The sequence below is a fragment of the Megalobrama amblycephala genome, linkage group LG14 (genome assembly GCF_018812025.1).
Source record: "Megalobrama amblycephala isolate DHTTF-2021 linkage group LG14, ASM1881202v1, whole genome shotgun sequence".
Taxonomy (NCBI): domain Eukaryota; kingdom Metazoa; phylum Chordata; class Actinopteri; order Cypriniformes; family Xenocyprididae; genus Megalobrama; species Megalobrama amblycephala.
Genome location: NC_063057.1, coordinates 18595929 through 18621247, shown reverse-complemented (window position 1 = coordinate 18621247; position 25319 = coordinate 18595929). Strand labels below are relative to the sequence as shown.

The 25319-nt window shown below is 40.6% G+C and overlaps 1 protein-coding gene across 1 annotated transcript in view; it reads left to right on the top strand.

The window, feature by feature from the left end:
* Positions 1-21303, top strand: part of pawr (PRKC, apoptosis, WT1, regulator) — an 80623-nt gene extending 59320 nt beyond the window's left edge. The window contains exons 4-7 of the mRNA XM_048154635.1: positions 4981-5009; positions 10576-10666; positions 12382-12486; positions 20245-21303. Coding sequence (XP_048010592.1) covers positions 4981-5009; positions 10576-10666; positions 12382-12486; positions 20245-20331 — 312 coding nt within the window. The 3' untranslated portion in view covers positions 20332-21303. The remainder of the gene's footprint in view (positions 1-4980; positions 5010-10575; positions 10667-12381; positions 12487-20244) is intronic.
* The last annotated feature ends 4016 nt before the right edge of the window (positions 21304-25319 follow it).

Below are 25319 nucleotides of genomic sequence, written 5' to 3'. Positions count from 1 at the left end.
CAAGGCCTCCATCTGCTTCTGCTTAAGGCGCGCTTTACCTTTCTTCTCTTCTGCCATAGAAGGAAAACATACTCCGATACCGGAGAACCGCTAGAACTCTCAGAACTGTACGGTACATTCCACAGGATCATCTCGCTCCATTGTGGCGCCAGGCAGTGAATTTCTGGGAAATTCAGCTGTGCTCTGTGCAGAAATTGTGCCTCAAAACCTAATGTGTTCCCTACCTATCAATGGCTAAAAAGGTTCAGAATTATTTCAGATTTATCTCAAGACCTAGTGAGCTACCTAGACAGCATTTTTAGGCATCATAGAGTGCAGTACATGAGTATGATGTTCAAAACACAATCTAGGTATCACATTTACCAGTTTTTTACCAACACATTTACCAATGTCTGCAAATGCTGTCATTGCTACACTCAAACAATTGAAGCATGCCAATTATACCAAACAATTCTGTATGTGAATCATCTCTAAATACAAACAAAAAAGATTAAAAATGCTGTCTAAGTTTCATAGGCACATTCATATCAAATGTTTAATATATTTTGTGCAACATGGTCACATTTGGATGGTGGATCTAATCTAACGTTTGACCTGCCTGTGGTTACAGGCGAATTTGAACAATCAAATCAAATGGTGACAAGGTGGGAAACTCAGTAGGATTTGAGACAAAGTCCTTGCTTGACAATGTAGAGTACATTATGAACCTTTTTGGACATTGATTAGAACATCTGAACATACAGCTCATTGGGGTTTAATGCAGCCATTGTGTGACAATATGGGGTTAATTCAGAGTCTTAAAGTGTTCATGCTCATTTGCATTTTTAATTAGCACTTCTAGCGTGAAGACGTTAGATGTGCTGGGAGGGATTTCCCATGCGTCACTCAGCTGACCCCAACAATAAGAGCAACGAGATGGCGGCAGTGTAATTTTCACCTGACAAAAGCGCCTGCTGAAAATGTTATGGAGAAAAGCAGAATTGACATAGTGTGATTAAATGTAGATCATTCTTTAAAATGCTGCCCTACAGCTGAAATTCTCACCCTTTTGGTTTTTTGCATGGTAAGCTCAAGGCTTTCTGCATTCATATTTAATCTTTCGAGGCCTATACGGGTAAATATGAATTGTGTATGGGCGACAGGCACGGCAGGATTTAAATGTTTATCGCATAAAGCAGGTAAGATTTCGGGCACATGAGCACAGCTCCAGAATGCCAGAGCAGGCCTGTGCCGGACTTTATTAGACTGGACTTCTGAGATCCTGAGAGAGATCTTACCTATTAAATTGGCTGTCAAAATCACAAAGGCCGTCAGATCGCAAACAGCTACGAATTCATTTTTAAGCAACGTGCAATTTAGCAGAAGAGAAACTGGGCTGAATACAATGAATATATTTGCTTTCTCCATCTCGGTTTCTCACTCTCTTCACGCTTACACAGATTCTGTTCTGTTTCTTTGGGCTCTGATGGCCAAAATAACTACTTTTTTTTTTCTTTTTTTTTTTAAGGTTAAGGGTTCCAGCTATACAAACAATAGCTATATTGAATAATTTATCACTTGCATTATCTCTTTATCACCAATTCACCGTTATGCTCTGCAAGGTCATAAGGTTGCATGTACACTCAAAAAAATAACTCTTTGAACGAACATAAAAAAATCATGGAAAGGATTTCCACATGATTAAGTTGCTTTATTTCAGCATTATGCAATTCTGTTATTCCAATTTAATGTACTTACGTTGGATCAACTTAATTTATTAAGGTTGATTCAACTTATTTACTATGGTTGGGCACAGCTTAATTTAATAGTGTCAGCCCAACTAATTTGCAATGTTTTGATAAATAAATAAATAAATAAATAAATAAATAAAAAATAAATTGTTTTCATATACATTGATTTTTACAATTAATTCTTCTTGTTTAATTTTGTGATTTATATAACTTTTGTGATGTTCTGTGTTAGAAATCTAGATGTGATACTGGATTCATCCTAAATTGCCTTAACCAGAAACATTGTAAAGCCTAAATTGATCATAAGTCCATTGGTGGCAATGCTTTTACAATCAACATAGGCTTACAATGCTTTTGGGAAATGCAACCCAGAGCACCACCACAGTGATTACTTTCTTATTAAAGTAATTTGAAAGTTTGTTAGCAGGTCCTCAAGCCAAGCACAAGTGCAACAGTTCACCACAATGGTAACCCCAAAACTATTAATTAACAGAAACTTTTAAATACCAACATAATAGAACAGTAAACATTAAAAAGTCTTTCCATTTTCTCATCTTCCTAAAAACTGCTTAAAATAACACTTTATTTCAACATTTACACTCCTAGTTCAGCCCCTTTGCAAAGCATGATGGGAAGTGAAAATCCTGTTTGATTGAATCCTGGTTGGGTTTACTTGATTTAAACATGTTATTTTAATATGAAAACATCAAGTTAAGTCAAATAGTAATCGTTTCAAGTCAATTTAACATGAATCAATCACATTTAAACCAGAAACCTGATACAATGGTGTTGAATCAAAATAAACCGCATCAAAAAATGTTTTTTTTGAGTGTATGTCAACAGTGTTCACAATCCATTTCTGTAATGTATAACATATTTCAGAGTGAAACAGTATAATAAAAATGTAGGATGGGACTTGATTTTGATGATTAGCTCATTAAAGTGGAATTTATATGGTAGGTGATTGGAAGGATAGGCTAAAAAAATAAGTACAAAAGCACAGGTTTTGCTTAAACGTTTAATTTCTCAAGATCAGGACAACCACCATCTAGATTAACAGCAAGAACATTCAAAAAGGCTTTTTCCTTTGAAGTATGTTTTTTAATGATGTTTAAAAATGTATATTTTTGCTTTTTGGGTTTACAGAGATAGTAATACTGTGGTGTTGGTGTGGATTTAAATTGCTAACATATTGCTTCAGTCAAACAATATTTCAAGAGGCTGTGAGGCAATAAGAGGAATAATGAGTAAAATCTAATTGTGGCGAAAGAAAAGAGAGAGAAAAAAAAGTAACATGCACTCAAACACAGATAATAATATTAGGCTATAAATGATAATGAGATATTTGAGAGAGTGATATTGGGCTGATACTGTGAACATTACTGAGAACTATTATATATTATATAATTTAAAACAACATAAATTGTGGTGGACATAAAAAATAACTATTATAAAGTAGGGGTGTAACAGTGCACAAAACTCACAGTTCGGTACATACCTCGGTTTTGAAGTCACTGTTCGGTATGGGTTCGGTACAGCAGGTGGGGAGAAAACTAAACATAAAATTGCTTTACTTTCTTTCAATATATTTAATTAAATTATAACTAAAAGTTTCTTAAGGATAAAAAAAATATATATATCTTTGCTGATGCTATAAACTATGTAAGGAGCCCTTACTTGACCATTAGGCTAGCCTACTATAATATTAAAGGTTAACAACTGAGCCCAACTATTAGCTAAATTCAATCTCTTTTTATTTTTAGAAATAATAATCAACACTCAAATAACAAATTGTATGCAAACATGTAAGCTGCACATAAGGCAGTTTTTGCATTAACTTCTAAATCTAATTAAGTTTTACTCCAATTCGTTATTGAAATATAATCATTTCTACACAGTGGCTGTCACTTTCATGACAGATTTATTTAAACATACATTAAATAATCAAGACATCACTAACAGGTTAAGTAAAATATAATGAATATATGGGCTAATACAGTGCATATATTAAGCGAAAGAGTTCATTTCTCTGGCGAACTAACAGTCTGTGGACACTGAATGGCATTTCTGAGGTAAATGCTACATATTGTTTACAAGCTGTTTTATTGACGTCTTTCCGCCGTTGACACACCGAATAAGCGATAACACGAGATATTATGCGTTTCAGTAAGTTGTACTGTATCTTTCAACATACCTTCAGATGTTCATTTAAGTTTATTCTGTAACTAGCGAGGAAGGGATGATCGCGTTCACTCACGCTCGCGCTGCCGGTTGAACTGAGGCGCCTGAACAGAGATCTGTCACGGCACATCAAAGCGCATCAAAACGGCATTTTCTGTTTAAATTTCGTGATTTCGTGGACAGAATTTGAAGGATGACACTTTGTTTCTTATCGAAAGTAACAAAACGCAGAGCTTTTTACGATTATTAGTGTTTAATGGTGGTTAGGCTACTAATGTTGCAATGTAATGCATTCAGTTCACACGTGCATCGTATCGAAAGCCCTGTACAGAAACGGTCCAGTACGAATACGTCAGGGTTACCAGGTTTTCACAACAAAACCCTCCCAATTGCTCCTCAAAACTAGCCCAATCGCATTTCAGCGGTAAAAATCGCGTTCCGGGGGGGGGGGTAAAATTCACGGGACTCCCATGGTAAGATTCGCATTTCATCGGCTAAATATCACGTTATTTTGGGTCGATTCAACCCGCGGACATGAAAAACAGCCCGAGGCAATGATGTAAAAGTAGCCCAATTCCACGGGAAAACCACGGACTTGGCAACACCGGAATACATGTACCGTTACACCCATGTTATAAAGTGAATTTTGTGTTCCTGGAACATATGGGGCTGAAAGTGTTAGGTATGACATAAGCCTTTAGTGAGAGTTGGAGAATGATAACCATAACCTGTAGGCCATCACACTGATGGAACTTGTTTTGATGAGCTTCTTTGGAGCAAACACAACCGTAAGGTTCAGCACCGAGTGATTTATAGCGCCTAGATTTATTGATTTTTTTTTTTTTTTTTTTTTTTTTTTTGATTATTTTTGTCTGGTTTAGCTTTTGTACCTCAGAAAGGGGTACATGAATAGAGTGAGTCATACCGTTCAAAGGCCGACAGAAAATATTGGGAAGCTGTTGTGTGTATGTGTATGTATCTGTAATGAGGTCTGCCTGTCTCTCTGTCCATTAAAGCCACTGAATTGTTCTCATTCTTATGCATCTTTTTTCATTTTTTTTTTTTTCAGGACACTCCGAGATCCAGAAGTCACAAGAGGTGAGTCTGACCACATCTAATATCAGCGGGTGAGATACGTTGTTTCAGCATTGCTTCGCTCAGATGCAGATCGAAGGGATTAAACAGTTTTAGCCGTTGACCGCAGCTCTGTACCATTCGCTCATCTGGTGGCTACTGTCAGATGTACAAAAATTCTCCTGGCTTGAAAATTTGCCTTAGCGAAAGTGCTGAAAAAGAAGCGTCTCCTCAGAAGAAAGGGATTTAAAGCCTGTGAAACGACAGCACGGCTTAACCGGACTCATTTTCAGAGCCATTGTAAGACTGCCAGGAGCTTTCGTTCTCTCAGTTGGCACTAACGTCAGGACTGAATTTGTTTCCACTTGAATGATACAAGTGGACTGTTTGTATCCAGTTGAGCAGACAAATTGGAGAGAAAAGTTCTAGGAAGTTAAAACTTAGAGACCTAAAGTTTTTCCCTTTTCCTCACACCAAACCAAACACTGATCGAGTTTGACAAAGAAATATCCACCGTGGCTCTGTCTCACCTCTCACGTAAACACTTCCCGCCCCAACAATGGCTATTTTTCTCAAACATTTCCAAATGTCACATTCGATTATAGATACAGTTTGCAGAAGTTCAGTTGAGTCGAGATCCACAAACAAATTGTTCTTTTGAACCGATTCCTTTTAAAGAGTCTTTTGAAGCATTTCACAAAAGGGTTAGTATTTCACTCAGCAGTATGGGATAAGTTTAGAAGTAAATCCATGGAATGGAATTTAATTTACCATAATTGTATCCTCACTGTATCATCTAAAGAGAAGAATATCTTAGAGACTTATAACTTGGACCGGTAGCAACGGCAAAACAACCACCCAGAACATACTAGCAACGGCGTCGCAGCACGCCAACGACCAGACAGAACACCTCAGCAACCATCGCAAACATCCTGGCACCTGAATGTCACAGAAAATATCAAATCTTGATTAAATGTTGACTTCTAGAGACTTTAGCGTGGAAAAAGCCATTCAATCGGTCGAGCTAGTTGATTCAAATGAACAAACTGATTCACTAAAATGAATCCCAGATTAGTTGCTTGGACTACATTTTGCACACTGAGTCCAGGGCGATGCAGACAAAAGCCCATCTGAGGCTCAGTCTGGCCGTTTGATTAGTCGCCCATCTTTGTGCCCGACACTCGCACTCGAACACCCAGGGCTCCGCCACAGCCGGCACGACAGGTGGGCGGCAGAACCAGCAGCTGAGACCGCTACATACACACTCACAGTGAATCAGAATAAAAGAAGGGGCTAACCATCACATTAAATTACAGTCCCACTGCCATATTTAATGTTTCAAATATGTCTACTATGGTTAGTTCAGTACTAACCAAGTTTATTCTTGAGGAATGGACACAGTTATATAGAGAATGAATTAAATCTGCAGTCAGCTAATATGGCTAACATATTTAGAGTTGACTCTAAACATGTTGATTTAGTTGACCAAACCCACCCACCCTCTCTCTCTCTCTCTCTCTCTCTCTCTCTCTCTCTCTCTGTCATACACACACAAACACCCCTGCTGGTTTTCCAGGAGCAGATCATTACCTCTGCCTCCTCCTGTTTCCTCTCCACAGGGGACTAATGCAATAGAGTGGCTGTTACATTCCCAGGACATGAACATTCAGATTGGACATCTGCTCTGTTCTCCGAGTCTATCACATTCAGACTACACTACACTGATAGAGGCACAGCAAAATACATCACACACCTTATCCGGACACATTACTGGACCTTTTCCTTTAGGGTTTCCATTATTATTCTTTTTCTGTTGTCTTCAGTGATGAATAACAGTTGTGTCATCTTTGAAAGATGTCAGGGCCAATTGCAGATTTTGAAAGTAAAGCTTTACATTTTCCAAAGAAAATAACTTGTCGCCACCACGCTAGATTGCGGTCAGGACATCGCTATGTGGTTGCTGGGGTGTTCTGGGACTGGGTGGTTATAAGGTGGTTTCTTTGCCATCAAGAAGAGATAAAATAAAAAGAGCCCACCTGAAAACCTGATATTCTGGTCACTAGACATGGCACAGGTCTATTATTATCATGCGTTAGCAGAGTTTGAACACTTAAAAGTAACACAAACTTCACATGAAATTTGTGGGAGGAATTACTCGGTCACACTTTAGTTTTGGGTCCAATTCTTACTACTAACTATTAACTATGACTTTTGCCTCAATAAACATCTAATTATTGCTTATTAAAGGTCCCGTTTTTCGTGTTTTTTTTGAAGCTTTGATTGTGTTTATAGTGTGCAATATAACATGTGTTCATGTTTCGCGTGTAAAAAAAACACAGTATTTTTCACATAATTTACTTATCTGTATACCGCTGTTTCCACTGTCATAAAAACGGGCTGATGACTTCCTTGTTCTATGAAGTCCCTCCTTCAGAAATACGTAACGAGTTCTGATTGTGCCAGCGGTTCCTGTGTTGTGATTCGACAGCTCTGAGCGCACCCAGAGCCATAGAGAGCGCTCCTTGCCCGGAAAGGTCATGCCTCTTACCATAACGTGGAGATGCATGCGCTCAGTGTTATTGTAAACATGTCTTTAATTTTACCCTATCAATTTGAGCCGAAATCAGACCCGGTGATTGGACTGCGAGATGAAAATAACAGCATTTCGACGACATGGCGACAAACACACTCTACAAACGCAACTCTTGTGTATTCCTGTGGGCGGAGGTTAGTCAAAAAACTGTTTTAGTGACGTCATTAAAGAAGGAAGTAGAGAGATGTAGTCCAAACTGGCCGTTCGATGTAGGCGACTTCTGTTAAATAAAATATCTCGCTTGGCATTGAACTTTGAGCTTTAAAATTTTACAGATTTTATTTATAGTCTAACAACAACATTACACACTAACTAAAGTTTGAAACATGGGATCACGAAGAACGGGACCTTTTTAATAGTAGTAAGGTAGTTGGGTATTGGGTAGGATTAAGGGATGTAGAATATGGTCATGCAGGCTAAGGCATTAATGTGTACTAATAAACAGCAAATCAATATCAATAAGCAACTATTTAATAGTGAGAATTGCACCCTAAACTGAAGTGTTACCAATTCCTCTTTAGTTTATTCAAATCTCTAACCCTAAGAATGAGCAATAATAATATTAATAGTGACGATGCTTGTCTTAACTAAACAGTTGGGTTCATAAGCATTAGGCTGGGTGGTTTCACATCAGCTTCATTCTGTACGTTTGACCTGAATATCCTCATTATATAAAGCACTTCACCGTACCTCCTCATTAGCAAGAGGATTAGAACGGCCGTCTGTCAAAAGAGAATAATCGCGGTGAATATTAAAGCCGGCAAACGTTTTTTCAGTGCCCGCACGACGACGGCCCAACCAGACCTGGGTGGATGTTAATGTTAAGGGGGCCAGAGCCCCCTTTAGCCCGTCTGCGAGTTGAAGTCGAGGTGAGGCTTTAAAAGACAGAGGTGAGGCGATTGAAGCTAGTTCCAGTCAGAGCAGGATATTTCTGTAGGGCCAGTGTTGCGTTTGTCACTTTCACAGCTGATTTCACAGCAATTTGGAGAACATTTTTGAATTCTGTTTTTTGTAGCTGTGAAATGTAAGTGTTTGAAATGTAAAATGACAGGTTGTTTTGAGCAGGACTCTGTCCTTTATTAACACGGGATTGGCCGCCAGCGTGCGCAGCAGATCTGAACACTTGCTTCAAAACAACATGAAACTGCATTCGCAACGCATTTAGCTTCCGTTTTGTCTTTCCAAACTAAACGAAATATGTAAAAACAAATGTATAAGTAAAAAAAATGCATAATTTCAAAAGCAATATTCAAATAAACCTGACTTGACATTACTTTAGTAACTCACAAGTAGGAGTTTCCAGTCGATTCACTGAAGGTGATTTTCTTTCTACAGAGGTTCTGTTTTTAAGGGGTTAGTTCACCCAAAAATGAAAATTCTGTCATTAATTACTCACCCTCATGCCGTTCCACACCCGTAAGACCTTCGTTAATCTTCGGAACACAAATTAAGATATTTTAGTTGAAATCCGATGGCTCCGTGAGGCCTGCATAGCCAGCAATGACACTTCCTCTCTCAAGATCCATAAAGGTACTAAAAACATATTTTTGGTGCGCCAAAAAAACCCCCAAAATAATGACTTATAAAGTGATGGCCGATTTCAAAACACTGCTTCAGGAAGCTTCGGAGCGTTATGAATCAGCGTGTCGAATCAGCTGTTCGGAGCACCAAAGTCACGTGATTTCAGCAGTTTGACGCACGATCTGAATCATGATTCGATACACTGATTCATTATGCTCCAAAGCTTCATGAAGCAGTGTTTTGAAATCGGCCATTACTAAATAAGTCGTTATTTAGTTTTTTTTTGGTGCAAAAAATATTCTCGTCGCTTTATAATATTAATATTGAACCACTGTACTCACATGAACTGATTTTAGATGTGTTTTTAGTACCTTTATGGATCTTGAGAGAGGAAATGTCATTGCTGGCTATGCAGGCCTCACTGAGCCATCGGATTTTAAACTAAAATATCTTAATTTGCGTTCTGAAGATGAACGAAGGTCTTACGGGTGTGGAACGCCATGAGGGTGAGTAATGAATGACAGAATTTTCATTTTTGGGTGAACTAACCCTTTAAGGTGTGTAATTTCTGTTCCATTAACATCACCGATCGGAAGTGCAGAAGTTTCCAGCTTATGCTGTCTTTCACTGGTCGAACATACAGTCACGCCCATGCATGTACTTTTGATGCATGAAATCTTTAACTTTATCTAGTGTAAGGCTGGAAGCTTACGCTGCTATTTTGAACCAATAATAGGAACAAAAAGCAGTTGAAGGATGATGTTATCGGCCAAAAGAGTAAAATATTATGAAGGAATTCTCTCAAAGTTTTCCCACATATGTAATTATTGAAATGAACCTGGTTAAAATAAGTTCCACATGAATATTCCTGGAGTGTCTGGCCTAGGTGGAGAGAGAGAGAGAGAGAAACAAATGAAAAAAAAAATCCAGATATTATTATTTTTTTTGTTTCTCCCTTTTCTTTGACAAGCTACACAGCGGTGTCCCAAGGCACAGTCCTGTAAGAAGCAGGTCTGTTCTCGCTAATGAAAGCGCATTGCTCTAATGCCTTCTACTGTGCCGTAAAAGGCTTTTCATACTCTGATAATTTACTGCTTCAGTTTTCTTATTTCCGCTCCCACGAAATAAATGACGCACTTTCCAAGCCATTATGCTAGAAAAAGGTTGAAGTGTCATTTGAAAGGAGAACAAAAAATGTGTGAAAAGATGTTTTTAGCAAGGTATCTTTTGTAAGCAGACCGTTGAACAAAAAGGTGAGCACCAGGTTTTTATTTACGCTTTTAAGAAGCGCCTCCATTAGAGGCGAGTCACAAACCGGGCGCGCTGTTCCAAATCGGTATTTCAGCGTTAATAAGCACGACCCCTTTTTTGTGTGTTTGGCACATTCAAAAGAAAGATGTAGATGTACGAGCTAAAAGAAGTACCACTGGCATTAGTGACCGTTTTGCATTGAAAATGATGTTTTTGTGTGTCCAGCGACGAAGACAGACATCGCCATCGACACGGACGAGAAGGCAGGGGCGCCTCGCCCACAGCCCTGGAGAGAAGGATGGAGGAGCTAGAGAGGGTACGTTTCTGTACGTCCACCATTAAGACGGAAGAGCACGTCTCACCTACAGCTTTTCACAGTCTTGTTCTCAAAGATTTTCTTTGTACCCACGGAGGCAAATTTTTGCCTTAAACCGCCGACGTACTTCATCGACATTGCCGTTTTTTCTGAAAAGTCACGAGACCAAACCCCGTGCCGCTCACTCTCAAACGTCAGCACACTTTCAAACCTGGAACCCACATGAAATTGTCACATACCGATGTTACATTTTCATTTCAGCATGGGGGTTAATATCCAAACCGAGTGAGAGACTTTTTTTTTTGCACCTTATCTGCAGTGGTTTCATATCTGTCTCAGCATGACAGCACTGTAATAACCTTCAGCTTAAGTGGATTCAGATTTTTCACGCAATAAGTTTATGCACATTTTAGAACTGAAATGAATTTTTCTTAAACCTTGAGATCAGTGCATTAAAGGGTTAGTTGACCCAAAAATGAAAATTCTGTCATTTATCACTCACCCTCATGTCGTTCCAGACGGTCCAAATCAGACGGCTCACCGAGGCCTGCATTGCCAGCAAGACAATTAACACTTTCATGAAGCCTGGAAGCTTTACAAATCTTTTGTTTGGAATCAGTGATTCGGAGCGTGTATCAAACTGCCAAAGTCACGTGATTTCAGTAAACGAGGCTTTGTTACTTCATAAGCGTGTTGAAATTTGAACGGCTCACCACTGGGGGGGACGTGACTTTGGCAGTTTGATACACGCTCCGAACCACTGATGCGAAACAGAAGCTTTGTTAAGCTTCGAAGCTTCACGAAGCAGCGTTTTGAAATCGGCCATCACTAGATATTGTTGAATAAAGTTATTTTAGGGGGTTTTTTTGGCTCACAAAAAGTATTCTCGTCGCTTCATAACATTAAGGTTGAACCACTGTAGTCACGTGGACTGTTTTAACAATGTCTTTAGTAGTTTTCTGGGCATCTGAAAGTGTTAATTATCTTGCTGGCAACGGAGGCCTCACTGAGCCATCGGATTTTATCAAAAATATCTTAATTTGCGTTCTGAAGACGAACAAAGGTCTTACACAAAGGGTGTGGAACGACATGAGGGTGAGTAATTAATGACAGAATTTTCATTTTTGGGTGAACTAACCCTTAAAGACCACACGATCACGCGAGGAACGTCTCTAGTCACGCAGACACGCCTAGACCCTACGCGAGAGATTGCGTTTTGTAGTCGTGCATCATTTTGTTTAAAGGGGTCATGAATTGAGCAATGCAGCCAATTTTCCTTGATCTTTTGACATAATAAGAGGTCACTGTACTGAAAAGTTTGTTGTTAATACAAAAACAGTTTGTATTGAAACCAAGCTGGCAAAACTTGTTTCAGAATAAGGCATTAATATGTGCTTCATAAGTACTAATAAACAGCCAATAACCTAGTAATATGCATACTAATTGGCAACCAGCTAATTGCGAGAATCGGACACTAAAGTATCGAGCTTATCAAGTATTCGTCACACACAATGTTAATAGTAACAGTGAGATAAAGGGATGAAAACTGTGATGGTTTTAAAAAAATATGACAAGTTTTTAATGCAAGAAACCTTGATTAAAGTGGAACCTGTCCAAAAAGGATTGAAAATCCAGGGCAGTCCGCCTCCATGCCGCGTCAACACGCGTCGAGATGCACACAAGGCTTTGGATCTGACAGAATTGTGCGTTCACAGGAGCTGGCCTTGGAGAGACAGGAGAACGGTCGCCTGCTGAAAGCCCATCAAGACAAGGACGAGCTGATCATTAAGCTGAAGGAGGAGATCGACCTGCTAAACAGGGTGAGAAGCAGACAGCGGCCTCATAACAAGAGCACGTGGCACCACAAATAACGGTTATCTTAGGGGACGCCGGGGACATGAAATGTTACAATCCACCCCATAGTCTGTTTTACTGGATGTATTTTTGTTGTGGCAATTCCTGCTCATTAAACTTATCAAAGTTCAATTATGTTTATTGTGTGTCTGTGTATATATTTTTCATGCAAGTTGTTAGTGCCAGTGTTTTGGCTGTTAGCTGTAAGGTGAGCTAGTTTATGGCTACAAGACTCCGGGTTAGTTGCAGACCCTGGGGTGAGATGTAACGTAATGAAATGAGAATTATAACAAAAAAATCAGTTTTGAAAGCTTTTTATTCAACTCAGAATTTTGAACATAATTGGCATGCATAATTGGCAAATTAGCATGTGCTCATTTTACATCCCTTAATTTGTCTTTCTCTTCAAAGACTTAGGCCAGGGGTGTCCAATCCTGTTCCTGGGGGGCCACCATTCTGCAGAGTTCAGCAACAAGCCCAAATAAACACGCCTGAAGCAGCTAATCTAGGTCTACTAGGCATACTAGAAACATCCAGTCAGGTGTGTTGAGGCAAATTGGAGCTAAACTTTGCCGGAAAGTGGCTCTCCAGGACTGAGTTTGGACACCCCTGACCTAGGCATACTGAAAGGCACCTAGGCACCCAGAGTCTTGTAGCCATAAACTAGCTCACCTTACGGCTAACAGCCAAAACACTGGCACTAACAACTTAAATGAAAAATATCTACACAGACACACAATAAACGTAATTGAACTTTGATGAGTTGAACTAAAAAGCAGTAAAAAAAAGTGACTTTCTTACTTGAAAATGAGTTTTTCTTGTCTAAAATGTGCCGCGTCTGCCACAGGGCTCCACTTTCCCGCATGTGGAAGAAAAACTAAACCAAGCACGTGTGAAGTGAATGTAATGATTTGTAACTTGTTCCCGATTGGAGAAATAGGAAGTTACAACTAACCTGTTACAACCATCCCTGGTCTCTCCCTACACTATAGTCATTTCATTTGCAGCAACGACGATCTAACCTCTATGAAAGCATTGAATAATTTGAAGTGCCAATTCATAGGCTGCTTATTTGATGAATTGAAGTATTTTGAGCTTTATGACCTTTTACATGGATATTAGTTAAAGACTAGTTATTTAAACTCTGCGTAACAGAGGTACGCACAGAGCCGCAGCTTTACATTGCGCCCCACTCCCGCCTGCAAAATCCCACAGGTAGAGACGTACGGTCGCCGCGATTTTGACAAGTAAGATATATACATATTTTGTTGATCCTGGAACAACATTACTATCTGAAAATTTAGTCCTAACCTTTTCCCAACCCTACCCATAACTTGTCCTTAAAATCAGAGGGAAATGATAGTTGAATAACACTGATGTAGAAGCACCTAACCCCGGTTGTAAGCCTAAACTTGACATAAACGGTAAACTTGTCCCTCAAATCTGATTGGTTGATTGGAATGTTGATCCAGGATCAACAAAGATGTTGATCCAGGAACATGTTGTACTTGGTGAAATCACGTTCACCAGAGAGGTACATGGATTTTTGGTACGACTGTACACACACACACAAAATGCTTTAGACCTTACCTTGGTGCATTCGAAGCAGCAGATTTGTATTTTGCGGGAGTTCCATCGGTCATTTCTTTGTCTCGCTTCCCGCACGCACATCAGCGGCCCGCGTTCATTCCCGCACCCGTTGTCGGCAATTGAAAAGTTGTCCGGTGCATATAATTTTGAAACGAACGGCCTCAAATATGGAACGTCAATTAGAAGAAGCACAGGACGACCTCATAGTCTTTGACTGTTTATTGGCAGGAATCCACATTGCAATAAAGCGAGAGTTGACCATTTAACCTAGGTCTTTAAAGCAGCAAATACGTACGAACAGCGGCAAACGGCGCAGTCCCCAAAGAGGCAATACGCACTTTACGTATTAAACGGCGACGCAGGCCAGCGCTCACTTAAAGCTGCGACCGCTGCCCTCCTGCCTTCGGAGCTCCATTTGGGGCGGCACATCAGCCGAAGGTTTCCAACAAACACTTTGTAGCCTACCGAAGCAAGCACTTTGATTTTGTTACCTCGGTGTGGTTGATGGTACTTTAAAGGGTTAGTTGACCCAGAAATGAAAATATTGTCATTTATCACTCACCCTCATGTCGTTCCAAACTCGTACGACCTTTGTTCATCTTCAGAACACAAATGAAGATATTTTTGATGAAATCCGACGGCTCAGCGAGGCCTCTACTGAGAGCAACGACATTTCCTCTCTCACGATCCATAAAGGTACTAAAAACATATTTAAAACCGTTCATGCGAGTTCAGCGGTTCTACCTTAATATTATAAAGTGATGAGAATATTTTTGTGCACCAAAAAAATAAAATAAGTACTTTTCAACAATATAGCGACGGGCCGATTTTAAAACGCTGCTTTGGAGCTTTGCGAATGGAATCAGTGACTCGGAGCGCCAAAGTCACGTGATTTCAGCAGTTTAGCCGTTTCTCAAAGCTCCAAAGCAGCGTTTTGAAATCGGCCCATCACTATATATTTTTTTTATTGATTTTTTTTGGTGCACAAAAATATTCTAGTCGCTTTATGATATTAAGGTAGAACTACTGAACTCGCATGAACTGTTTTAAATGTGTTTTTAGTACCTTTATGGATCTTGAGAGAGGAAATGTCAATGCTTTGAACGCAGGCCTCACTGAGCCATCGGATTTAATAAAAAAAATCGTATTTTGTGTTCCGAAGATGAACGAAGGTCTTACGGGTGTAGAAGGACATCGGGGTGAGTAATTAATGACATTTATTTTCATTTTTGGGTGAACTAACCCTTTAACACATTTCTTCAAGCTATTATCTGAAGTGGTAATTCTTGTATAGTACGGAAACAGTAAAGGAAACTTGTACAGTAAAGCAAAGTGTGTTTTGTTTTTCTTGAAATCAAATGAATCTTGAAATAGTAGACAGCACTATTGTGCCAATGTGAGGTTTTTAAATTTGGCAATGACCGCAAGTGGCATAAAATGACGATTACGGATCTCACACCGTGGCGGCTTTAGTACTCGTATTTCAGTAGTATCGGCACGTTTGTCACACAGAGCATTCCATTAAGGAGCGGTCATTAAAAGCACGCGCATTACACTCGTTTACTCCGCTAATGGACATTACTCATCCGCTGAGTCGTCACGGTATTTACTAGGGCACCTGGCAGACTTGGGATATGTGCTCCGGGACAGAAAACAAGCTTTACGGAAAGCCAAACACCTGCAAACTCAACAAACAGCCTCGTATCACGCAAGCCTGCAACTTGAGGGAAACGGCAAACGAGCACGTCGCTATCTCGCAGCAATCAGCTCCATATTTTAAAGACACTCTGCGGCTTAGCGGAAGATTACAGTTATCCTTGGCCTTTGGGTAAGAAGCGCGTCAGAGCGTTTCCTGCAGCAAGTGTTTAATGCGAGGTAGCCGCCACTGAACGCGGCCAGATTGTAGATTTGGTGAACACGATTTTCTTTTTTCTTTTTGCACTTGCCACAGTGGTTACGTACCGGCTGTCCTTTTGTCACGCGTTTGTGTTTTTCCAAACCTGGCCCATATGTATAAAAGTTGTCTTCATTTTTTGACAAGTCAAAAGTTATGACTATTCTTAAGAGCATTTGTTAGTAAAAAGTAGCTTTTAGCTTCTTTCTAAAAGCGTAAGACTTTTATAGGGTGGAGTCACAGCAGCACAACACCAATAGTGTAATGTTATTGTAAAAATAATAATTGAAAAAGACACTGAAACGTTTTAATATTTAAATGTACTTTTAAAAATAGCTTTGCACTGTGCAAAACGGTCACAAATTATTATTATTGATGGTGCGGAACGTTTTTGTATCGATATACGCCTCCTCATTTCCAACAATTCTAGAGAAGCACACCATCAACTAAAAGCGGCACACTTTTGCCGCACGGTTTGAGGGTCAGTCTGAAAGTCAATGAAGTGCCAGAGTAGTGGCTAAATGTGATGTCCAGCTATATGTAGATTGATATGTTGAAGCTTAATTGAAATATGTCGTGGTATTTATTACTCCTTTGATTACTAACCAACTGTGTAAAATTGATCCCCAACAAATGCTGATCAATAAACAGCTCTTACCCTTAGGTTATGTCTGGGGTGGATACAATACCAGTTGATTTACTGGCCTAAATATGTTTTGCTTTTTTAATTCAGGTTTTAGATAAATAATATTTGGAAAAAATATTCACTCTGAGACTTGTTGAAGGGATAACAATTACCAATTATACTGGTATCTTTTTAATAACAAAGTTCAGAATAAACATCAAAATGATCAGTCTTCTCTTCACTAAGTTTTGGCCCGGTTCTGAAACAAGTTTCACAATTTATAATCATCATAAAGAGGTGGAACTTATTCATCACCTTATTTGGTAAAGAAAAGAAAAACATAGTTTATGAAAAAAAAAAAAGCAGGCTATAGCAAATCCACACAGTTATGCCCCTGTGGTTTCCTGTTACTCTATATTGTATAGTAAGCATAAGCTAAAAAGCATAGGGTTAGATTCCTTGCTGAATCAAAGCATTGTAAAGTCAGTTGGTCTGTTTGGAAGCAGAACACACTTTGTTTGGATTTGGGCTATCAGGATTTTGATCCCGACAGGCCATATATTGAACAATTTTTAAAAATGCGTTAAAAGATGTAAGCATATCGTGTAGCTGTGCTTGGAGTCCATGGTTTCATGTGTGATAATGAAATGAAATGTCAGATGCTTTTAAATGATTGCAAATTATTTTTGGCAAGGCTGTCATACAAAGAGATGATAAAAAAAATGTGCAAAAACAAGAGGACCAATGAAGTATTAAAAAGTGAAGATGTTGTAGTTAGTTTTTTTTAGCAATAGTACTATTTAAGAGCCTGCTTACTTTGACTGTACAAAAGAAATAGTAATGACATTTTTTGCTGACTGGAAAAACATGCAGTGCACCTGTGATGACTCAGACCCTTCAGTCTGAGCATTGATTTGTAGAGTGGGAGAAGATGTTAGATTGAAAGTGCTGAAAAGTTTATTGAAAGTCATTAAATGTATTAAAATGCATGAAACAATATATAGTGTAATATTGATGACATTTCTTGAAAGTTATTGTATTTCTTATAAGGTCAGTTACAAAAAGAATGGTCAATGAAGTTTCTATTGTTTTATCAAGTCCATGTCATCTTATAGATGTCATCACATCTTGATCGGAAAGCGTGCGTCTCCTCTTCTTTGCTGCCATCTTATTGCTCCTAAGCAAGTCAGGAGACCTCTCCAGCTGTCCTAAGCAATTTAGGAGTCGAGACCTAGTCTTGACACTCAGGAACCTTCACGAATCCTACTTACGTTTGATGATGTGTGGTAAATAATTGCGTGCATAGATTGAGATGTTTTGTGCGGTTACTTAGTTTAGCACAAACACTTGGTAGTTTATCTGTGTGGCTCATCCACGATGTATATTGTAGTCAGCGCATTAAAAGCGGCAAGGCATATTATTGATGCGGTTTAGCTGCGCCGCAAGCATTGGGCAGGACGGAACGAGAAATGGCACGTTTGCGCGGACATTCGTTAAGCGGTCGGAAAGAAGCGAGTTAGTGAAAATTGCACGAGGCAGGTCTGATTTTGTTGAAAGGCGCAAGGTGACGTCTAGCGTTTCATGGTGTGTCACCGTTTCCAACAGCAAATCCAACTGATGGCTGTTTGCGTGGTGGTTTAGTATGTTTGAGTTGATGAATGTAGAGGTATTGTAACCTAAGTTGTAATGTAATGAATGTGATGTAGATTAGTAATAAAAGAAGATTTGGTCCTGTTCCTTTCTGGGTTGTGTGTTGAGTTTGAGTAATGTGATGCGTAGGCATGAGACGTGTTGTCCTGTGGTAGTGTTGTGTAGCTCTCAGTATATGATGGGGGTGTTGAAATGTGCTCCAATGAATCCCACCTGAAGCTGCTTATTGAAGCGTTACTGACTAGGCATAGTAGAAAGCGTCAGGCATGCGTCGAGGCAAGCGGTAGCAGGTTTGGCCAGCTGTGCTGTGTCTGGTCAGGTGGCCTATTGAAGCGGATGTTCTAAAAGAGCTATGTGATAATGACAATACACATAATCTTTCACTATCTTTAGTTCGATGTATTTACATTGGGACCGTGCCTCAGCTGCAATCAACTGTCTGTGTTTGTAAGGTGTGAACCAAATGGGCCATACAGATGTATGGCCCACAGAAACGGAATGAGAAAGAAACGGCATTGCTCAGAGTCGATTGCAAGGTAGATGGATGTCCTGTGGGAGGTCCTAACAGTTTTGAAGGCTGACATTGCTGCTGGAGAACTGCGGTCAAACCGTGGTACACTGGCGAGCCACCCAAACGACTGCACGGCAAAGTCCGGCAAAATCTATCAATTGGTAGAAGGAGTTAGCGGAAGTGCGTTAGCAAGACTGTCCACAAGCGTTGATGGTAGTAGTTTATTGAGAGATTTGGAAGCAATTGGAGCATTGCGTGGAACGAAGCTGAGTAGAGTCAGGTGTGTTTCCCAGAGCAAGCGAGTTGCTTGCTTGTGGGAATGAAGAGGAAGAAGAGTGCAAGTAACAAAGAGTAGGCAGAGAAGCCAGAGAAGGGAAAGAGAGTACCCGAGCGAGCGGAGTCCCCTGCGGTGTCCCTGCTGGGTGGAGTTGCGCAGGTCGAGTTGCACGTCTTTACACGAACCGGTCTTCACACGACACCTGCCGCACGATGGCTGCCGCTTCCGCTGCCGCTCCAGGACAACTGGCTCCTTACATGCTTGCTTGCTCGTTGCCCCGCAGCTGACGACCTCCTCGTCAACCAATGGACTGCGAGCGTGCCTTCCCACCTCGCTTTCTACTCGCATAGTCCTACACCTGACGCCGATCGTCAGCTCGTTTGGATGCTGCCCTATCCGCTGTCTTGGGGGTGTCGCTCAAGGCCCCCGGGAACTGGCACTATGCTGCTGCATTCCTACCTCCAATTCTCAATTTCTTCATTTCTTGTTTATGATATGTCAAATAAAGTGTCACGCAAAAAAAAGAAGCATTGCCCTGTCTTGGCCTCATATCTCTCTCTCTCTCTCTCTCTCTCTCTCTCTCACACACGCATCAGTAGCTCCCTTACTTTACCCACACTATTGATTCATTCTTAGGACTAGTCCCCATATTCAATAGTACCAAATCCCACTCATCCAGTAGCCCGCCTCAATATCCACACCTCTCCGTCGCTGGCCTGCTCGGCACTCTACTTTTAGTCTTGCTGCAGGGAATAAACTCAGTGGGTGCTTCTGACCCTTTTATGTCAGAGCTGTTGTCTTTGTCTGAGATTGCAGTCTGTTCTCTCGTTTCCATCCAACACAAACAGCTTCAGAGCCCGGCGCCGACAAATACGGTCTGCCTGATGAGTCTGTCTTGTCCCTTCGCTGTAAGGTACTAAACACGTGATAACAACATTCTATGCACACACACCTGCATGGTATAAATACACTGTAAACATAGCTTTCAGGGACAGATGTGATAAGGTCACACTTAAACTTACTCCACTGAAAAGGACACCGAGATGACCGTTCTCTCCTAACGCTGCCAAACGGCAGCTGCCTCGCTAACTCTCCCTCGTCTTTCGCGACTCGTTACGCTTTGAAAAGCGTGTCCTTTGGTAAAGTAATCCTCTCTCTACATTTCTCCCTTTTTTAGGATCTGGATGATATCGAAGACGAGAACGAGCAGCTGAAACAGGAAAACAAGACCTTGCTCAAAGTGGTCGGCCAACTCACCAGGTAGAACCCGGCGACCCGAGGACGACTGAAGCGGAGTCTGCGTCTCGCCGCGGCGGCCGGAGGGATTTGCCGCCGCCTCTGTCCTTTACGTGTTCTGCCCTTAAGTGTCTGTCCGTCTTGTCGTCGCTCTCTGGAAGACTGTGCGCACGCGGGGAGGCTTTAAAAACCCGGACCTCCGGATGTGGAACGGAGTCGCCGACGCGGAGTTACTCGAGGCCCCCCGCTTTTACCGGAGGAACTCGCCTTCTGTTTAATGTAAATGTGCGTGTACGTAGGCTACTCTGACTGTCCGTTTAAGAAAAGAGGAAATGCGTTTGAATGGACGTGGTGTGGCGCCAATTAATTTTTCTTTTCCTTTTACCGTTACGTTAAAAGTCTGTCTCTTTGACGTGCGTCGTTTCTGTTACCCCGTGGACGGTAGCCCGCGTCTCGACTCGCGGCCTCCTTTTAAACTGGGTAACTGATCCTCCCTGGCGGTTGGCGGTACTTGGTGCGATTCCTTCCTTCCCGTTTTTCTTTTCGGCGTTTCGGCCTCCGTGAGCGTGACCCTATGAATATGTCTCTGGCTTGAAGCTTGCAAATGCTGTAATGAATATGATATGTTATTGTCTGATTTTTACATTTTACATGCCGTTCAAATGTTTACAAGTTGTTTAAACTCGTGGTATCAATAGACGTTAGCGTGACTCGTAGCCTAGGCTGCTTTCCCTTTTAATTTAACCGAACCGATCGGAGACGTTATTTTATAGCGCGTTAGTGCGGCCTCTCGTAGCCGATAAAGACCGCCGTGTGGCGTTCGTAAATTGCGACTATGGGGTTTGTATCCACGTTGAGCTAATCTACAGTGCTAATGACATATTGGGCAAAGTCATTTGAGGGGGTATCTTTTTTTTTTTCTATTGGGGTGGAAGATATCTGTTTCCCTTTGCTTTACGTAATGCATGTACAGAAGATTGAATAAAAGTTTGAATACAAATCGTGACTTTCATGCCTTTTTTTAATACATAAACTTTTTTCATTGCTGTAAAGTATTGTAATTCTGCTTTATACAAAGATTGATTCTTATTACCATATTTATTTATAACCAAATAGACACCCTTAGAAAATGTATACCTGTTTGTAATTTAACAGTTAAAAAAGATTAGTTCATTTTCAAATGAAAATGACCCCAAGCTTTACTCACCCTCAAGCCATCCTAGGTGCATATGACTTTCTTCTTTCTGATGAACGCAATCAAACATGTTTTAATAATTACCCTGACGCATCCGAGCCTTATAATGGCAGTGAGCGACACCGACGAGTATGAGCTGAAGAAAGTGTCTCCATCATAAACATAGTCCACCTGGCTCATACAGTTAATAAAGATCTTCTGAAGTGAATCGATGCATTTTGTGTATAAATAAATAAATATTTAACAAGTTATCAAGTAAAATATCTAGCTTTCGACAGTTTGATACAGGCGTCAGAAACGCCGTCTCCTTGCAGCTAATCTTCCTTTGTGTGTGAGAGAGAGAGAGAGAGACAGACAGAGGAATTCCTGGTGCTTTTTAACTGATTTAATACTTATTATAAGCTCTTCACAGGCTGTGCATGGCACGGTTTTGGATGTTCGGTAACTTCCGTTGCTAAATATACGTGTTTTTTAATCTTTAGGTTCAGTCTTAAAAAGAAACTCTAAAGCAATTCTATTTTGCATACAGTAAACAAAAAACAAACTTACATAGATTGCCCTATTTCATTATTTACTCTCTTAAATAATGATGATGATTGAACTTTGATCCTGACACCGTCTTGACACTTTTCACAATAGTCACCCAGTGTCACCCGCTGTGTGATTCGAGTGTTCTGTGAATAGAACGGGCCCAGATTGGCGCCGCGGGAAATCGTGAGGCGTTCATAAAACCGATCGGAGGCTACCGAACAGAAGGCTTTGCTATCTAGAGGATGCAGGGACTCCGCTATGGCGCGCCTGCATATTAATAAAGCGACGCTTCTGTGGTCATTAGAGCCATCACCCCGAGAGAGGAACGCCTGCTATCGCGCTAATGCTTTAGTAATTGCTTCGTCTCCCCCTCTCTGCCGCTCCAGGACAGACGTGCTTCTGGATTAGCATTTTTATGGAGAAAGAGCCATGTGGATTCTTCTGGGAAGAGTGGAGACGCAAACGCAACTTTTGCACTCCTCCGCCTTTGAAACTATTTGTTTCTTAAAGGGTTAGTTTACCCCAAAATGACAATTCTGTCATTCATTACTATCCTTTGTGTCTTTTCACACCCGTAAGACCTTAGTTTATCTTCAGAACACAAATTAAGATATTTTTGATGAACTTGCTGTGTATGGACGACTCATATACCTCTCAATCTTTTCAAGGTCCAGAAAGGTACTAAAGACGTCATTAAAACAGTCAGCGAGACTGCGGCGGTTCAACCTTAATGTGATGAAGCAACAAGAATGCACGAAAACGAAACAAAAATGACAACTGTATTCAACGATCTGTTCTCTTCCCTGCCGTTATCCTTACGCAGGTGAAGCCTTTCGAGTTTACGTCTGAATGCCGGCTCGGTATTGGTCGAAGCTGAGCGGCGCGACTCGTGCGTGTGATGCTGACGCGGGAGCCGGCCAATAATGAGTTGCCGTTCTGACGTAGAACTTGTAAGCGCTTTACGAAAACAACCTTTGAGAATGACACAGAAGAGAAGATATCATTGAATAAAGTCATTATTTTTGTTTTGTTTTTGAACCGTTGCAGTCACACCAACTGTTTTAACGATGTCTTTAGTACCCTTCTAGACCTTGAAAGTGGTGATTATATTTCTGTCTATCGATGAGTCATATACCTCTCTGATTTCATCAAAAATATCTTCATTTGTGTTCCGAAGATGAATGAAGGTCTTATGGGTGTGGAACAACATGAGGGTGAGTAATAAATGACAGAATTTTCATTTTTGGGTCAACTAACCCTTTAAGTAATACTGCTGGATAGTGACATAAACAGACCACGGTCAGATTTCTCTTTCTGTATAAAAATTATGGAAGCTCACGCTACATTCGCTGCATCATCAAAATGTTTTTTTTTTTTTTTTTAAACAGCATTCAAACTGGCTGGGAAGCCTTCCTCATTAAGAGTCGTTCAAGTTTTATGGAATTAAATTGATTGGATGATTTTAAATGATTCATTATTTATTCAGTTAACACGTGATTGATACAAGTTTATAAAGTAATTTGCTATAACGATTGTTCACACACTTGGGTTATTTGTAAATATTTCAGTGTTGACTTTTGTGCTGAACAGCTGCATTTATACCATACTAGCAGTTCATGTTATAGGTAACGTTAAGTAGTTTAGGTTTAATTGAAGCTGCTGCAGAAAAGGCCGTGTTCACGGCTGCTTTGAGCTAGTTACGATTTATTCAAAAGGACAATTCGCAAGGCGCCGACAATCGCCACGTCCCGTCTCAGACGTTCCACGACCCGACAAACGAGCACCGCCGTCAGGAGAAAAGACCGATCCGACGAAACCTCACAGAGTGTCTGTTGTCGTTGGTCGTCGTCGGTCGGCACGGCGTGAATTGGCCTAAATGGAACCAAATCAGACCTCGCTCCTGCTACGCATCCGCTGACGGAGAACTGCCATTTACAAAATGAAAAATTCATATGTATTTGTGTGGGATTTCAACACAGGATAATTAATACAAGTATGGCCCACCTAACCATTAGAGAGAATCATCTACAGTCGCAGAGCAACACGAGACGCTGCAGAGACGAACGGCAGTACATTACAAGAGCCACAGGTTGACTCGTCGGAGCGAAGCCGGCTAATGGCGTCCAGCCGCTAATGAACAAACCTGACGCACCTCGCCGTTTCTGAGGACTCTTCGGATGCTTCGTGTTTGATGGAATAGATTCACAAATCCTAACTATGCCATTACGTACCAAAAATTCTGGTGGGATTCTGGTCCTGTGTGGCCAATCAAAACCAGCCCTATGACACACATTTGCTCTCAATATTTAGTATAGGCCTAATGTAAGTAACGGCATACACTATACATTTGGTTATGATGTAACCTGAAGAAAGAGCCACTGAAAAATCCCCACCTCTAATGCAGACTGACGGTCCGTCTGGAACACGCGGCGCAGTGCGGCGTGTTCCTGTGCTGTTGGATTAAGGAAAGCACACGACACATTGATCCGATTCCTTATTTAGTTTTATCCTGTCTTAATTTGTTGCACATTATTTGTATCTTCATAAACCAGCCTGGGAAAAGGTTAATATTCAACTTTTTTCTAATCATATTTACAGTAATATTTTCTAGCATCACTATCACTGGCACATTTTTACTCCACAGCTTCATTTTACATGGTTTCATACAGTGCATGCACTATTTCTTTATTTTGTTTTACATGGATAATATTGCTGTATAAATGTTGCTTGTGAATAAAATTTTTTTTTTTTTTAAATCTCACTTTGCTGACATGCATCTCGCAACAGCAGGCAGCTGCATATAACTACATGTATCTGGTGGCACAGCTTACCCACAGCTACTATCTCCACTAAGTTTTATTCTCCATGCATGCATACGTTGTTATGAGATGAAGTTACTACAGCCAGTCTGCCACTGATTTGGAGGTGACCAACATTCACGGACCATGGCTAGTATCCTAGAGCGGCAATCGCGATTCCCTATCCGCTTTGTTGTGATAAATAAGGTCCGAGCCTCTAGTGAGAATACTACTTCAAAAGCAGTTTATGAACACTACACCTAGACTTCTTAAAAGCTTAGTGTGCTTGATCTGAAGTGTACACTACAGTCTCAAATATTTTAACGATTCAAAAAATATGACTCAAAAGATGAAGTCAACTGAGATTTCACTATGAGGATTAGGATCAGTAGTGCTGTATCACGCCGTAAATGTATATTAGCGCTGTTTGTTGTTTGCTTTCAGGAACTGAAGGACTGGGAACTGTGACGCATCACATCAAACATCAAACAA